The 18,925-nt window shown below is 41.9% G+C and overlaps 1 protein-coding gene across 1 annotated transcript in view; it reads right to left on the reverse strand.

Annotated features, from left to right (window-relative positions):
• Positions 1-6,338, reverse strand: part of EIF4E (eukaryotic translation initiation factor 4E) — a 41,573-nt gene extending 35,235 nt beyond the window's left edge. Inside the window, exon 1 of the mRNA XM_067557227.1 lies at positions 6,306-6,338. Coding sequence (XP_067413328.1) covers positions 6,306-6,323 — 18 coding nt within the window. The 5' untranslated portion in view covers positions 6,324-6,338. The remainder of the gene's footprint in view (positions 1-6,305) is intronic.
• Positions 6,339-18,925: the final 12,587 nt, after the last annotated feature.

Consider the following 18,925-nt stretch of genomic DNA (forward strand, 5'->3'; position numbering starts at 1 on the left):
TTATGTTATGAGCATGTGATACAAAAAGTTGTTCAAATGGTAAGCATTTTTTAAATCTACCTCTTGTATCTTTGTATAATTTTGCATTATATATACTATATAAAATCCAAGGCTGCAACCATTTGTAAGTGCCTTGAAATCAGTTTTTAAACACTGCAAGGCCTAAGGAACTTAATCAAATATGCACAGACTACATGGAACTTCAAGTTCTTACCATCTCCAAAGTTAGCAACTCAACCTGAAAAAACCAAGTCCTATGCACTACGATGTCACGAGAGAAATGAACAATACATTTTGAATTTATAAAACGGTAACTTCTGTATTAATGTTTTTAAAAAATGGAAGTTTCAAGAAATGAAAACTCAGTTTAGAAATTTTTCCTTTCCAAGTGAGAAATGATTCAGGAATAAAAGAAGAGGGTTTTGTTTAACTGAGTAAAGAGAAAATTTTAAAATAACTAGGGCATGAAGGTAAAGTGATATTTCTCTGACAATGTAATCCTACTTACAAACACTCTTAAATTGCTTACAACTTTCACTATACCACTCCTAGAGCTTATGATATTTAGGGAGATCTTCATGAGGCTCCCCAGTAGTTCATATTGTTTGATCTAATAACTTCAAAGTTTTGCACTTGATGTTTACAATACATAACATGTAAAAACGCTGTAAGACCCAGCATCGATAGCTTGTCCTATGCACTACTACTCACTGAGAATTAATGGATACAATAAATTTGAAGTTTAGACCATGCTGTCTGGGACATTGTTTTAAAAAAACCTTTAGAAGACTTAACATTAAAAACATCCCAATTCTTTCCAAGGTTCTATAACTATCTCATGCCACCTGGCTGATTATCTAAAATTGACCAGAACTTTTCCTCTAATCTAAAAGAGAAATATGACATAGATACGTTTCTGACTCAACTTTTTCAGAAAGTTACCGTGGAAATTTTTTTTTCCCAAGTGAGCTTATGATGGAAACTCTTCTACAACCATAGTATCTTCACATTATTAAACAACTGCATTTGAGACTGATCCCCAGCTGGGAGATGATAGCAATACTTAGGCAAAATGTAAGGAACAAGCAACTGCCTAATTCATCACGCTATGCCTGAATACTGCAGGTCACCAATCACCGTACACTAGAAATACCTAATCAGAGAGAGATTAAGGCCAATTTCTGTACTAAAGTACTTCAGATTTAAGAACAAAAGTGAAAGCTTTTTTTGCCATTTAATTTTATTTTCTATAGATTAAGAGGAATGTCAAAATTATGAAAAAGCTTTAAATGTATCATACACACTAACTTTAACCCCTAACTCAGCTGCATATTTTTTAAATTCAAGTAACTCGTTACAAGCACTGCCATTTCAATTAGAAAGGGCCAATGTGGGTCATGATCCTACAGACTGGTGTTTAACTATGCATGGAATCAAGTGTAGGGCTGGAAGGGACCTCAGGAAGTCATCAAGTCCACTCCCCTGAGCTGAGGTAGGACAAAATAAACCTAGACTATCCCTGGCAGATATTTGATCAACCTGTTTCTAAAAGCCTCCAATAAGAGGGATTCCATCACCTCTATTGGAAGCCTATTCCAGGGACCCTTACAGAATCTGACTTATATCATGTGACTAGCCAACTTCAAAATGACAGAACAGTTATGAAAGATTCAACTAAGACATTCAGAGTTTCACTCAAGACGGGATCTTTTAAATGTGGAATTTATTAATTATACAAATGCAACTGTTAAGAATATACACACATGTAAGTGCACTGAATAAGCACAAAATTATAAAGGAAAAATCCCACAGTGAAACCTGCTTGCAATTTGGGAGATGGAAAGATACAAGTTTATGTAAGTTACCTTCTTATGCTATTTATCCAAACCATTCCTAAATTTAGCATGGCAACATTTTATTTTTAAAGTTACTTTCTGTAAGTTGTTGTTGAACCCCCTGAAATATAGCCAAAGCATTAACATGGGGGCTTTCTTTTTTAAGTGTTCTGTATAAATAGTCCTTTTCTTATTGAAAACAACATGCTGAGACAGTGCACCAAATGTCCATAACTTCATTCTACAGCTGTATTCTAGTCAACTAAGTGCCACAAGGTTATTATTGATCTGGTATAGCCATGTTAACTGCAGATGACCATGTGGCTGCCAGCAGTCCATGGCCAGGCAATGTTCCCTCCTGACCTTAAATCCGATCTTCAGAGCTTGATGTGTGCAGACTTTATCTCTGTGGTCATGTAGACTGCTTCAGAGAGCCAGCCAGAGGTGACCAAAGAGGACTTCATTCCTCTCGAGATCAGTTCTCAACAATACATCCCATATTACTGATTAAAAAAACCCCAACAACATGAACTATTTTATGTCCAACAGTAGCTGCTCGCACTGCATATGAAGTGCCTCCTGATGTCCTATTTAAGCCATGTCCATGATTCAGATCCATATAAGATGATCAAAAGTACAAAGGTTTCATAGATCGGTACTTTTCTTATTGATACAATTTAACTCTAAGTCCCAAAACAGGACTTAAGATTTTCTTGAAGTGCTTAAGGGACATGCCAAAACAGTATGTCTCACTTTCTATATTTTGAGAGATGCAATACATTACCCTTATTTGATATTTAACTTACCACTAAATTCATTGGATTTTGGAGCAAGAAGAACAAGTAAAATGAGTAATCTCCCAGTGTCACCTCAGTACGAAACCAAGTACATATGCCATAGTTTGAATCATTAACATGATTCTATGAACTTAAAATGCTTATAAAAATGAATACCAATTCATATAGGCTCATTAACCCTAAAATAAAATTCATTTGACATATACAAGTGCAAAACTGTCAAGTAAATATACTGATTTCCATTACAAACCTTAACTTGCATGGATGTATGAAGCTTGGAAATGATCTTTATAGTTAGCAAGAAAAGCATTTTAAATGTTGTGGTAAACTCTTTAGATATTTTCTGAGAAATCTACATCAAAGTACGTGCGTTTTAATGTCTACTAGAGATGGCTGAAAATTTTCAAACATGAGACCCAAACTAAAGTTTTGTGAAAAAACTTGCTATTTAACTCTCCCATTTTTCTTTTTCTTCCCTTTTCAATAGCAAACATTTAAGTGGGGAGAGACATCTAATTTCTGGAAATTTGAAAACTTATAAACAAACACGTTTCTGGAATTTGTGGTTTTTTTGTTTTAACACTAACTTTAGAGATTTTAATTCATAGAATTATTAACTTTAGTAGGAGCTAAATTTTGTTTATAAAAGGCAACCATTTAAACTATTAAAATCATAGCAGTTAACCTTTTAACCAACATAATTTTGTCTCCCCCACACCCTTCCTATAGCCCCCAGGTAGCGACCACAGCCCGGCTTTGCAGCGGACCCTCCACTTCGGATCCATGGTCCCGTGTTCTGCAGCAGGGTGCTTCTCAATGCCTGCACCAGAGCCTTAGCCTCCCTGGACAGCAACACAGCCACCTCCATCATGCCCCAATGCTGTCTCCATGGAGACCAAGAGCCCACAATGCTGGTTAGCCAATAAGTATTCATCTTCATGGTAAGACTAATATTTATCGGTTACATCCCTAATAGGAGCATGCATTCATAACAGATGTTTTCACTGAATAAACTTTAATGTTTTGCATTGCACCTCAAGTGCTTTCAGCCTGAAGAAAGGTCTCCAAAGTTTTTTTTTTTTTTTAAACCAGATAGCACAATTGCTTTAGCTTTGTGTCTCCTTTAATACATTTCCCCCTGCAGAGCATTGTCCTTCTTCTCACATGACCTTCCCTGACACAACTATAGAAGGCTCTCAGAGAAAGTAAGGTGGTACTGCCAGCTTCATAAAATGCTTCTGTGTTACACTGGAAAGGGAAATACAGAAACTACAGAAAAATGAAGGATTTGTGCACATAGTCCCAGAGTTTGAAATCCCAATGCCAGAAGGGCGTTCTATCTGCTCAACAAGTAGTTTCTTCTTTTTTAACTGTACAACAGTAAATAGCATTTTAATTCTGTGCAAATAGTCAAGTATCACCCTAGAAAGACAAGGTGAGTCAGGCAATATCTTTTCTGGCCCAAATTCTGTTGGGGAGAGAGAAGCTTTCCAACCTATACAGAGCTTATACAGACCCAGACCTGAAAAACAGCTTTGTGTAAACTCGAAAGCTTGTCTCTCTCACCTGCAGAAGTTGGTCCAGTAAAAGATATTACCTCATCCACCTGGGACCGACATGGCTACAACACCACAGCATACAAGTATAACCCTAATCATTTTATAAACTTCATGTATTATGATTATGTACAGAAATATGCTGGTTAGACTTAGAAAATAGAAAAAATGTGAGGACAGACAGGAGACTGATGATGAGACATGGAACCTTTAATTTTAGATTACCTTTGAGTTCAGTTGTAACCAAGAGTAGTTCCCATTTGATAGCTATTTGGTTTCTCCCGCAAAGCATGCTTTTAGTTTCAATTCAGTCACAAGTGGACAGCTGCACACATCACAGCAATTAGTGGTTTTGGTGGCTGTCACAGAGAACTGAATGAATATGGAAACACCTATCCTCTCACCCCAGAAATTGCTCCTCCTTCACTCAAGTGATTAGAAAACTGGACAATGTGGGGAAGCTGATGCTGTTACTGCTCAGACTGCTCCTGTTCTGTGGATAAGTCAGGTACTTTCTTTCTAGGGCTATTTAACAGAAACTGTTTATAAACATTAAATTCCCTCATCTTTTGCTTATATTTAAAGTGCAAAGAGCCATTAACTGGAAGGGTATGCCAATATTGTTTTCAGCTCATTTACTTTACCACAAAACAGTAAGATAACTTCAATGAATAGGACATGCAGTAGTATTTCTGTTTCTCTAGGAAAGTTAGTTAAGTTTATTTGCAATTAGGCCAAATGAGACAGTAAACTCAGTAAATACATTTATTTGATTTTTAAAAAGTAGTGGGTATGTTTAGCAAATTTAAAATTATATTTCAATACTTAATAGAGTAAATCACACAACCTGCCCCCCCCCCCCCCAAAAAGAGACTAATTTACCTTCTTTTCCAGACCCCAATACCCAATCTTGCAGATGCCCATGATCCTGAGATGCCATTTTGATATATATGCTGATATATCACATGAACCATGGAGAATGGCTGGAGGGCCCCACAGAAATAAAAAAGGGCAGGTAGAAAGAATATCTAAGAAATAATACTCTGTGGAGTTATAGTACTTAAATGTGAAACAAGGACATCAAAATATTTAGTAAATACGTGCAAAGTCACATGATGTCTCATAGAGAAGCATGAGTTCACCCCAGTCAGGTGGCATCAGCTTGGTAAGTGAAACCTACTTGCCTACTGTGCTGCAGCTTGTCAGGGAACAAGACAAATTAAGTTTGGATGCGTCAAGCGGAAGGGAAGAGCGATCCCTTTACTAGCACAACTCCAGGGTGGCGGATGGCTCAGCACTCTTTCCCTGCCAGACCGTCTGAATGCAGGCTGTCAATCCAGTGCTTTACTAACGCTGAAGTGGCACCAGCCTCTTCCGTGGGTCACCTTCCGGCTCCGCAGCTTCCATTCGGGCCCCTCCGCCCGCGCCACGCGGCGCCCCCCGCAGTACGAGCAGGACAGGCAGGCCGCGGAAGGGGCGCCAAGGTCACTCGCAGGGGCGCGCTGGGAGCCCCCCCGGCCGGGAGGCAGCGCGGTTAGCTCCCCAAAGGGGTGCGGCGGCCCGGCCTCTCGGCTTCGCCTCCGTCCGGCGGGGCAGAAGCGCACGTGTGAGAGGCGCCGGGCCTCCCCCGCACGCACCGCGCAGCTGGCACAATAGGAGCCGCCGCCCGGTGTCTGGCCCCAGCACAGCAGCAACGCGCCGCTCCCCCCCCCCAATTCTCCCTCTTCATCACGCGCCGGCTTCCCCCTCTTCCCCTCCCACCTCACGCACGCGCCGCCCCCCTCATGCCCCCCCTCTTTCCAAGCCTCGCGCCAGGCGGGCCCCAGGTGGTGACGGCACAATCCCCACCTCGCGCCTAACTCACGGGCTCGGAATCCCCCCCCTCCCCGCCCCCATTCGCCGCTCCAGGCCGGCGCGTCTCCCTTTCCCCCCTCGGCGCGTGCGCTACTCACAGAGCTTCGCCGATCTACTCTCACCCCCTGTCCCGCCCTAGCTGGGATCACCCCTCTTCGGGTCCCCCTTGGGGAGCGCCCCCCGCCTTTCCCGTCGCCTCCTCCCCTGCCCGGGCTCAGGGGCGCGGGGATCTGGGCGCCGGGGAAAGGGAATGAAACACTCACCGGTTCCACAGTCGCCATCTTAGATCGATCTGATCGCACAAGCGCTGCGAAGAGGGGAGGAGCGGATAAAAAATCAGATTCAAACCCGATTGGCTACCAGCAGGTCACGTGAGGCTCACGGCCGTTTGAAGGGGCTCGGCGCCTGCGCAGGACGGGGAAAGTTTGGAGAGCGGCGCTTTCTGGGAACTGTAGGACTCGCTGGGGCGGGGAATTGAGAATGGAGGAGGCTTGTGTCCCTCCCCCTCCCAGCCTTCCTTTCGCAGGAGAGACAGTCACGTGGGGGAGGGGGAGGCAGACAGGGGCGCGTCAGGCTGTGTCTGACGAGAAGGGACCCCTAGCGGCCAGACCCGGTCACTGCAGGAGGTTGAAGTCGCCTCTGCCTCCCTGTCAGGCGCTGCGCTGCTGTCTGGCCTGACACTGCCCCCTGTCTGCACTCACAATGCATGATGCAACCCTCTTCCCTCCTCCCGCCCCACCCCCCCCCCCCCGCATCCTCAGTCAAGGGAGACTGAGACTCCCTTCTCAATGGGCAGTCAGTCTGTCTTACATAGACAGAGTCTGTCTAACCGAACGCTCATTAGAAAATTAATTGGGATTAACTCTGTCGCTCAGGGGTGTGAAAAGTCCCAGGGTGGTGGGTCACCTGCACCGATGGGAGAACCCCTCCTGTCAGTGTGGGCAGTGTCGGCACTGAAGTGCTACAGCAGCACCGCTATAGCATTTTAAGTGTAGACACACCCTTCCAGAGACAAGGTGGGCAGCGACTCCTGTTGGTGAGAGAGACAAGCTTTTGAGCCGGACAGAGCTCTTCTTCAGGTCTGGGACAAGAACTCCCTGCATCACAGCAAAACACACGGTGGAACAGATTGTTTCGCATAAGTACTTAGTACATATTAAAAGGGACCATTCCCAGACCGGCCTCTCTCACCAATAGAAGGTGGTCCAATAAAAGATATTACTTCACCCACCTTGCCTTTCTGATATCCTGGGACCAATATGGCTACATCTATATTGCGTACCCTCAGACAGATAGACAATCTGTGTAAAATCAGACAGACAATCTAATCCATGGGTAAAATTAGACTGTCTATCATATCTGTCTGTCTCACTTTCTGTCTATCCAACTATGATATTTCTAAGATGCTTATCAAGAGAAAGGAGTAATCTGTCAATGTGATAGATTCTCTTCTTTCTGGGATGGGGAAGAGTTTTGCTTTCTGTAGTTCATTGGGAAATACTTAGAAGCTCACTCAGAATTTGGTTTTTAAAATCTCCTCACATATATATTGTTGCTGTGGCTAGTGATGCAGCATCCCTGCCCCACACAAAATCTCTATTTTAAAGGTTTACATAGTGGCTGTGTAAGAATTTGTTTGAAGCTAAACCGTCATCCTTCATGTTTCAATGTTGTCTGCACTTCCCTCATAATCCCCTAACCTGCTCTGTGAGGATTCTGGTAAAATATTGTGCTATTGAGGTCCTCCTGAAGGGTGTATTGGGGAACAGCAGCAAGCAGGAGATCACCTGGCAGCATGGCTCCTGTGGCTGAAGCTGGTGGGGATATGGGAGCATGCTGGTACAGAGTCAGTAAGAGTCTGGAGCAAGTGGGGAGAGGTGACACATTGTTTGCTGCATAGATAGTCCTGGCCTTTGGCAGAAGTGTAGATTTTGGGGCAGAACCTCCTGGTTATTTCACAGATGGACAAACCCCACCTCCCTCGAATAAATAATCCAGTGGAAACTCAATAAGAAGAACGCTTATATGGTTTTTCCTCATCAGAGGATGATCTAGGAGTAGGATTTAAGTCATACAATACACTGTTTTGAAGTATTTCAGATTATCTCATGATTTGTGTGTGCAATCTCAATATAATTATGGGAATGGTTCCATTGAAATTGTATCAGGATTGAAAGAACAGTAACATATTAACAGAAGATTTTAAAACCCCACCTTAAAATATATGCCTGGTGCTCCGAGGATGCAGACATGCAAATCCTCAAAGCATTCCAATGATATTTTTGGATGAAATGTAAACAATTACATTTATATATATGAAAGAACTGAATGCAGAAGAATGTAAAGTCAATATTTCAGCTAACACTGCCATCTTCCAAATTTACTGCATGCAATTAATATAGTAAGAATTTAAACCCCATATCAAATGCAACCATTAAACTCTGTCTCATATTAGAAATGATGTAATTAAATCATATCTGTAATTCAACAATATTATGTGTTATTTATTATGAGCTAAGAGTTGATCATAAAATTAGGTTTTGTCAATAAATCATGTGTATGAAATCATATTTCTGCACTTTAGTTTCCAGACAGTTACAGAGTATTTGTGTGTTTAGCTGATGTGCCTTTCCACATCCACGGGGCCAGTTTAAGAGTTGTTGCTCTTAACTTATTATTAATGGCAAGAAAATCAAATGCTATCTGCTTTGCTCAAAATAAGGAATAAAAACTAAAAATTTCCACTTTCTAAATGTCACTTGCATTATTTTGCTAAGAGAACTCTTAATCATGCAAGTTACATGAAATAAATAAAATGTTTCTTATTCATGCCAATCAGTCACATGTTGGATGACTTGATAAACCAAGTCCACTTTTGACATCTGTCATGAGCTTGACACTGGCATGAAAAATCACTTCAGTAGGAACAACATTTTTCAGAGGAGAATTGGACAAATGAGAATTGTATTATAAGGGTATCTTATTCACCAGAAAAAGTTATATTTCCAGGTATCACTCAACTATTTACAAATAATGATATGGCAGCCAAAAAAGCCAATGAAATTTTAGATTAAATACACAATGGCCTCATGTCACCAGAAACATCATAGTCCTTCTTTATACAGTACTGGTGAGACTTCACCAATAATACACACAGTTCTGAGTACCATGAAGATGTTGACAAATTGGAGAAAGTACAGAGTAAACCAACAAAAAGAATGAAGGGATTGGAAATACCGACTTTTTAAGAAAGAATAAAATAATTAAATCTGTATACTTTGGCACAATGACAAACGAAATTATGACAAATGTCACAGAAGTTTCCTACAGACTCAAATGAATTATGCTACCAGTATAAACTCTTATGTTATTTTTATCAGTTCTCAGGATTAAGGTTTGTCTCTCTGATCCAGATATAATAGGGACAGTAGCATGTTTTGAGGGAAGTGACATTAGGTGTCCTTTCTTCTATTTCATTACTGTTCCTTAGGGCTGGTCTATACACAATATGAGCCCTGATTTAACTTAAGCTGTGTCTACACTACCACCCATGTTGGCAAAACTTATGTTGCTCACGGGTGTGAATATTACACTGACATAAGCGCTAGTGTGAACAGCACTATGTCATCGGGAGAGCTTCTCCTGCCGACATATCTTATGCCGCTTGCAGGGGTGGTTTTTTTATGCCAACGGGAAAGCTCTCTCCCATGAGCATACAGTGTCTTCATCACATGTGCTACAGAGGCGTAGCTGTAGCATGTACATGCAGACATGGCCTAAATCATTGCTGCCTTCTGGCATGGATACCTATTTTGGGTTGAGTGTCTTATTTCAATTTTGTTTATATTGATTTTGTATTGATTCTAAATTAATTTAGTTAAATTGGTGCTCAAAATGTGGATAGTCAGGAGTTATATTCAGCAGATGAATAGTGAGGGGGAAATTAGCATATTTCTTAAATCTAACGTAAGAGCTACAATCCAGGAGTATACAAGAAAAACAAATAATTGTAAACTAGCGTTGAACTAACAATTAAACAGGGGGGGATATTTTTATTTACAGGAAAACTACTCCAAAACCAGCTTTTATAAATATAAAATTATCATTAGTCTTTACGTGTATCTGTTGTTACAAGATGCTTCTTTCTGAGATCCACTGTGCCTAGGAGACAATCTCTAGACAATATTCCACTGGTAACTCCTTTAGTCTACCAGGAAGCAGAGACATTTTGTAAGGACTCCACCCTTGAATAAAGTTGTTCCAGATGTTCCCACTTCCTTTTTCTCCTAACTGGATTTCAGAGAGACAGAGTAACCAAATACCTTTCAATGTGGCATCCGGCTCTGGAGCCCCAGCAAATATGCATCTTTGCATTGTAGTTTCCACCTCCAGTCTAACTTTGGAAGCATTTTGATTCCAAACAAAAGTTGTCTAGAATGTGCAGATAGTACCTGGGTTGCCCTGGAGATGCCATGTTTACATGTTTCCAAGTTCTAATGGACCTGGCAGAGTACTCTTAAATCATAGTAAACATCTATAAACACCAGTGAATTAAGGGAATTGTTTAATCTGGTCCAAGCAGTATAATAATGAGATAAAACCCAGCAAAAGAAAATTTAGGCTGATTATGAGATTAAAAAAAAGTTCTTAACAGTGAAGTCCATTAGGTCTTGAAATAATCTGTTAAGGAAAGAGCTGAAAACCCTACCTAAAATTATAGTAAAGCAAAGTGCTTTATTGCACTTTGGAAACAATCCAAAACTGGTAGGTGATGGATGGTCTAATGGTCTAATAGATGTTTTCCTTCTCTTATTTCTGTGATTCTATGAATAAAGTGTCATTGACAATGGAAAACAAAACTATTTTTTAAATCAAAATTGCCTAGTGTCAGTCTATCACATAAACAATGCCATGCTCATATGTGATCCATAATCGTATGTTGTATGAGCAGTTTTATTTGGTAAACCGTTGAATAAATTTCAGTGAAGTCTTGAAGTCCTGGGATGGGAATAATAGAGGACAGGAACCCAATGATAATACTGCAGATAACACACAAAAAGCAGACCAATGAACTCTCAGTGAATGTGGTAATTCCCTAAAGGGCCATATGATACTCCCTCACCCTTGTAAAAAAAAATGCAGCCCAGATTCTCAGCTGTACCCAATAAGCCCTAGACACATGACGAGAGTGAATGCACAGGAGCCATTTGTTGTTTCCTGATCCTGGGGCTGATTCTGCACCGCAGGGCTGCTATAAACAATTCATAGCCAATGGCCCCACAAGGTCGATTCTTGTAGCTCATGCTTACCTATGGGCACAAGACCTGCATTATGCCCCCTTTCTATTGGCTGTGCCCCTTTGCCTTGGCCAGAGCATCCATATCTGGGGCTGGGAAAGGGGATGGTGCACAGTTGATTATGTTAGCTCTATAGGCTGGTTCTGATTGCTTGCTTGCTCAAATCCTCTCCCTCTCTCTCACTGTCTCTTCTCTTTAGCTTTACTCCACACCTGCACCATCCGTCCTCTTCTACCCTATCACCCGCTTTCCCTGTCCCTTCCCTTTTTTTTTCTGTTTAGTTTTTCCCTCCCAAACCCACCCAAAGTAAAAATTGTGGATCTAACATGACATTTGTTGCTGCCATCACATTGTTTGCTCTGCTTGTGTGTTATACCCCTTTTCCCAGCCTGCATGTCTTGTCTATTTAGATTGTAAACTCTTCAGGGGAAGGACCATCTCCTGCTCTGTCTTTGTACAGCACTTAGCACAATGGGGCACCATTCTTGACTGGTCCTTAGGCATTGCCAATGTGAATAATAAAAATATTAATATGGCACCCATGCCAGGGAAGCTTCCACTGACCAATGAGCTTGCCTTACTGCTCTTGTGCACTACCAGAACAGTATAAAGGAGCAATATTGGGGCTGAGAATCTGGCTGATATATTTGTAATGTTGAGAACTTAGATGGCTTTATAAATATATCTATATCGACATCTGTTTACTATTATCACAGCACTATACATTCTTGCTTTGGGCATTAAAATATTAAAAATGGTTATTTTTGATTCAACTGATTTTTTTCAAACTATATTTCCATTATCTTCATTCTTGTCCTCAGAGCCACCCAGGACTTTTCCAAAACACTGCCATGACAAAACCCAGCTCTACCTGTTAGTGTTCATTGGAGTTATGGTCGTAAAGCCCCAGTCTGGAGTAGGCGCTTAAAAGGAAAGCAGAACACAGGACACTTGTTGGCAGAGCAGTGAAGAAAACAGACCTCTGAGAAAAAGGCTGACTCAAGGTGGGTGCTTCCCAGATAACCACTGCCTGAATGCCCCTCCCTGAGGTAGATAGGGCCAAATTCTGATGCACCCCAAGAGGGAATCATTTCCCTCTATTTCTTATTAATTCCGTTTATTTGTGTTAATTCCCCTTGCTTTTTGTTCATTGACTACCCTGGGGCCCCGGTCACCGCAGAAACAGAGCAAGCAGCTGTGGACAAGAGACTTCCAGAACTGCTATGCCATGCCTGGCTACAAGGAGGTGCCAGTGGTGAGTCAGCCCCTTCACAAAACCCTACAGAGGTACAGCTGCAACTATCCTGCTGTAGCATAGAAAATTACTGCAGCAATAGAAGGATTTTTTTCCATCACTGTCAAAATCCATCCCGTTGAGAGGCATTAGATAGGGAGATGGAAGAATTGACTTAGTTGTATCTACAGTAGGGGTTAAGTTGACTTAAATACACACACGGGGCATGACATTTTTCACAGCCTTGAGTGATGTAGCTAGGTTGACCTGTTTTATGTATAGACCAGGCCTAAGTTGAGTAGTACTTTACTGTTGACATCAATAGGACCGTGCATGGACTATGACAGTATTCAACATGAGTAAGAGTATAAGAATCGGGCCCTGTGTCGAGAACAAACTCCCAATCACAGGTTTTTATATTTCCTGTGGCTTTCAGGATTGGTTTGAACTAGAAGTGCCTCAGTGGTCTCTAGAGACACAAACAACTTTAAAGGTAAGTAACATTGTGGGTCTAAAAGCTGATGTGTCCTTTTAAATATGAGTGGCTAGTTTAACATAGGAATGTGTTATCATCTTGATGCATCTGGACATACATGAATAAATCTCTATGTACTATGGCGGCAGTATATACCTATGGGACTCTTGCGTTTTAAACAAAATCTTGTGAGCATATCTCCATACTTATTTCTCCATACTCCATACTTATTTCTTATTCATCCATTCCCGTTCACCTCATTTAGTTTGGGTCTAGTCTAGATAGCTACATCTTCAATCAACTTCCATGAGCTATTATGACTGATCATCCATGCCTCCTGTTTTTTCTTCTTGTATTTGGTGAGCTTGTAACAATTTCCCAAAACATTTATATAGTCATGTCCAGTATTTGGAAGTGATTCTGAAAGCCTACCTTACCTGAAAGCTTTCTCCTTAAAGAATGAATTGCATTTTGGCATAATCACTCTTTTGAAAAGATTTAAATGCTTTCTTAAAAAAATTTAAGAGCTCTTTGTTACTGCACCGATGTTGTGATTACTTCCCTATATTCATGGAGATAACTTGATACAATCTTAGATACAGAAGTAGATTGCCAGTCATCGTGCAGTTAGGACAATTGAACTGATTACTTTTTCTCCATTTTAATTTTTTTATTCTATGTACATGCATCTTTCTTCAATTTGAGATGCATTTTTACTTTTTACCAATTTTTGCATTCAGATCAATATGATTATATTAGGGCTGATTCTCCAGTGCCTTGCACCATATGTAATTATTGCAAAGCTAGTGAAAAGATAACTATTCTGATTTTTGTGTCATTTTACACCTTCTTTGCATCTATATAATTGACTGTGCAAGGCAGTGAAGATTAATGCCCATTGTATTTGGAAAAAGTCTTAAAAATGCTGTATAAAGTGATGTAGAAGGCATTCTTTTGTCACCAGAGTGCTTATTTTGTTAATGGATAGTATAAGAAAATGGACTTTTTCAGGATTATTATTTGATAATTTCCACATAGTAATCCTGAGCTAATCAAGTTTAACTTGGACATGGAAATTAATATTCTAGGAGGGTAAATAAGGATGTTTCTTTCTGAATGCCTGTCATCACTTCCTGATTCCTCAGTAGTAATACATACATGAATGACAGGTGAACTACTCATTGTTGTTAAATCTTATCTTGTCACTACCAGCTCATCTGAATGTCTTAATTTCTAGGGTAATTACAATATCCCTCATAATAGATGATTTTCTTTGATATTTTGCCTATTTTGTATATGTCTAAAAATGTATTTATATATTGTACATAGATTTTCACAAGATGCATGTATGTTTTCTTTTCTTTTGGGCCTTTCTAATACAAATCACAGTTTTCGGATTCAGAAATTTTGCTTATTTAGTTAACAACATTAACTGTTTTACAGTTGCAATAATAATAATACAAAGATGTGTATAGCACTTTATAGACAAACAAAAATGACACGGCCCCACCCCTAGGAATCCAATCTTTCACACATCACTTGAATGATCTTTAGTCATGTGAGCAGTCCAATTAAATTCAAGACTTGAAGAATGAGGTCCTTCTCTGGCACCTGTGGGGCGGACTGCATCCCTAATGATTTGAAGGACTGTGGACTTAACCCAATAAAGAACCCCCAGGGTCTCCAATATGACCATTGATGAAGCCACTGCCCTTGAGGCCACCACAGGGCCACCTGCAACGAAGGGTATTCCGGCAGCCTATGCTAGTGGCACATACTCGCCCGGTGGCCGCCCTCCCAAGAGGACATCGACTCACTGTCCAATGACCACAGTGGGGCTGCCTTGTACACTCATGTTGTCCGGTGCCGAGTGTTGGAGGAGTGATGACCTGATCTGCGGGTGCTCCAGTGCTCTGGAGAACGGTTCTTCGGCATTGTTGAACGTGAACACAATGACATCCGGTGCCTGTGCCACGACCAGTACTGACATGGAGTGTCATGCTCCAACTACGAGCTGGAACATCTGGAATGTTGCCTGGGCATCGATGACTTGCGCTGCCGCTTCCCTCTTGGTGCCGAGTCAGCCTCTGGCAACCGAGTTCTGTGCCACCTCATTGTGGGCAAACACCTCAGTGCCAGGGAACGGGAGCGGTGCTGACTTTCCTCAGGAGAGTGACTTAGTGCAGGCGACCCCGACAGGCGCCGCCTCCTCGTGTGAACTTTATTCAGTGCCGGGGATTGTGACTGGTGCTGGGAGGGCGACCTTGCTGCATACCCTGCCGATGTGGAGTGCTCCGATGACCGCGACTTGGAGCAACTTCTTGGGGAGCGGCGGTGTGTCAAGCCTTCCCCCCAAGCAACTGGGCTCGTGGGGATCTTCCTCCCCGCTTCAGGGATCACCTGAGCCAACTGAGGGGGCCCAAAACGGGCTTCCCTGGGACACCGGCCCCTTCTCTCTGGGTGGAGGCTGGGGCGGGGACGGCTGGGGCAAGGCCAACAAGGTCCTTGCTGCCTGAAACACCTCCGCCGTCAATGGTGCCAGCAGGTGCAGAGATGCCCCCCCACTCCCCGGAGTCAGGGGTGGCTCTCTGACCAGAGACATAGGCTCTAGCGGTGGCAAGCAAGTTTCCGCTGCCTGGCCTCAGTGCCCCATGCTCGACCCCGCTTTCTTAGATGGTGTGGGGGAGTGTCCTCGCTCCATGAGCTGTTTATGTCACCTCTTCTTTGGCAGCGACAAAGACGTCCGGTGCTAGGCTGGGACCAGTGCCAACAGTGTGCTCTGCATTGATGCCACACTCAGTACCGAGGCCGAGCAGGTCGGTTCGGAGGCCGGTCTAAGTGCTGCCTCCATCAGTAAAGCTTTCAGATGGATTTCTCTGTCCTTTTGAGTCCGAGATCTGAAAGCCTTACAAATCTTGCACTTGTCCTTACTATGAGCTTCCCGCAGGCACTTTCGGCAATTATCATGGGAAAGGCCTTCCCGCAGGAGGCATGCAGTTTGAAGCCCGGTGACCGGGGAATACCCCGCTACTGGCTAAATCCTAGCCAGGACTATCCTAAAATGACTAACTAACACTATTACCACACTTAAGGTCTAATCTACCTAACTAGAACAAACAACGAACAATCAAGGGAGAGCAAAAGGGATTGAGCACTTGCGATTTGCAAGTTGAAGCAGTTCCAGCAATGGTCACAGGTGGAAAGAAGGAAATGAGGGGGCGTAGGGCTGGCAGCACTTCATATACCGTAGCATGTGCGCGGGCTTCATGGAGGCCAGAGCCAGCCCTACGGGAACTGCTAAAGGGAAAAAAGTTCTGGTAACTGTGCACACACCTGCAAAGGAACGGACATGAGCAAGCACTCAAAGAAGAATCTATATTTGCAAATGTGTAGCTTGAGTTCTGCAAGCGATCAGTCATACATTTTTGTTTCCTTGGCACTGTTTGTGAAAGTCTTTTTCTAGTTCTTGTATCCAGTGTTTATGAACTGCAGGATTAAGGTCTGGGGTGGAGGACACACTCTACCCTCTTTCAGGGTCTGCCTCATGGTAATCAGGCCTAGTGGTTGGATTAGAAGTCAAAGCCGGACATAGGTCAGGACTAGAAAAAAGGGTGGTGCTGGCATCAAGATCTGGGGACAGGTAGGAGGCAGAACTGAGATCAGAGTTCATAGACAAACCAGAAACAGCACCATAGCCGGAGTCCAGATGCAAGCCAGCAGTCTAAGTCAGGTTGTAAGAGTCCAGGGACAAACCAAGTCAGTACTGTAGCCGGGGTCCAGGTACAATGTAATTAGTTGACCCCTGGAAGAGGAACAGGAGGAGTTCGGCAGGTGGGGGAGCGTTGTAGAGCTTCAGGCATATGGTTGCAGCCTGTTCTGGAATATAGCCTGGGTCAGATGACCACCCAGGCACAGGTATTTCCCCACCCACCCAAAGCTGCAGATCAGTCTGTGCAACAGCACTACTCAGCCAGGAGCTCTCCTGCAGTGTATCAGACTCTTGAGACTCCCAGCATGCTCTTGATCCTATTCCTGCCCCAGCCTTGTTCCAGTCTTATCCTTGTCCTATTCTGATCTTGCTCCAGTCTGGTTACTGACTCGCACCAGCCTTGCCTCACTTCCTGACCATCCTTGGACCCTAACTCCCCAACTTCAACCTTTGGCCGGTATCTAGGGTTACCAATTTCAGTTGGACATATTCCTGGAGGTTTCATCACATTACAGTTTTTAATTCGAGATGAATCTTTAATTCCTGGAGACTCCAGGACAATCCTGGAGGATTGGCAACCCTATGAAGGGAATTTAGTCCTTTTCCAGCCCCCTCCAGTAAATTCGAATACCCCGTCTAATTTCAATTAATGGGGAAAACACTGCTGAGTCACTGCAGGCTCTGTGGGAAGAATATGTTAGTGCAGCTGGGCTGTTGCTGCATGCCTGAGTGGTGCCTCACCTCAGTTGGAGGGGCTGCTGAGTGAGCAGCCCTGGGTTGGCTGTGTGTTTGCCTTACACTCTCCTCAGAATTATGTAGTTTTATCCATTTACTACTTGGGAGACTACATAAACTGTTAGCCAGATTTATGTATGGTAAAATATTTCAAATATTCATGCTCAGAGTAAACCACAATAAAATTGTTTCTGTCTGCAATATGAGGGGCATACTAGCAAAATCACGTAATAAAAATATCGCATACAAAAGAAGTACCAAGCTTCATCCAGCAGTCAAAGTGATGATTTTATTCAGACTAAAATTTATAAAACTGTATTTCTTAAATTAATTTAGTGCTCGTGGAAGGTGCCTGACTGGCAGCCGTAGAGAATTAAATCCTATCAGTCTATCCACAGGACAGCAGCACCAGCGTGTCTAAGTTCTGACCTATAGGGGCCCCAGGTGATGAGGTCACTTTATAAGGGGAGGGTAGTTAATTCTGTATCTTCATTCAGTCATTAGCTTCTCTGTTGGGATTGACAAGAAGGAAGGTGAGTTTTCTATTGTGTTCACCTTCATATTAGGAACTAGACTATGGCAGCCACCTATTATATTTAAATATAGGCCATTAAATATTTAACTTTTGATTATTATCAAACTGGTGTGGGGTTGAACCCATGACCTAGAAGTGAAAGGCTTTGTAGTATTCTCCCCTCTCCCACCACATGGAGAATTTAGATGATTAATTTTACAAGTCAATATTTATTTTATAAGAAGGGTGAGTACTCACTGCAGTGAAATTTTCTCCACCCTGCTTTAATTTTAAAAAGGCATAACAAAATTCACTAACATATATGTCTTTAAGCCTTTTATAATATTATTTTCAAGACAGCATGCCTTAGAAACTGTAAATACATTTTTAAAATAAAAATAATTTGGATACATTTTGGCAATGATATAACAAAAAATAAAGTATTGAGTTTAATTAATGAACTCCTTTGCTCCTTTACCCTCTCCTTGTGTCATGTAACTTAAAAATCACATTATGATGATAAAATAATATTTTATTAATTTTGCACAGCTAGTGAGTCTGCCAATAATTTTAAAAGTATCACTGTTTATCTTGTGACACTTTTTTCATTACTTGCTGTTGCTTTTTATTTATTTCTTTATTTCTTTATTTTTATTTACTTCATTGTAGCTGTTTCATTACAGATTTTGGTTTATATGAAATCATAAGGTATATTACATACTTACATTTTAAGTTGCAAAGTGGATCTGATATTCCATTATATTGGCTTGGCAAGCATGTATATTCTTTTATGACCTCTGTATTAATCCTGCTTTTAAATCTCTTGACCTACATAAAGATAATCCATTCAAAATCCTCTTCTTTGGGTTCGTTTTCTCTCGATCTTCCTTTGTGTTTCAATTTATATTTGTATACTGTC

This window comes from Emydura macquarii, unplaced genomic scaffold (assembly GCF_026122565.2).
Source record: "Emydura macquarii macquarii isolate MOO-44397 ecotype Brisbane River unplaced genomic scaffold, CSIRO-AGI_Emac_v2 contig_1790, whole genome shotgun sequence".
Taxonomy (NCBI): Eukaryota; Metazoa; Chordata; order Testudines; family Chelidae; genus Emydura; species Emydura macquarii.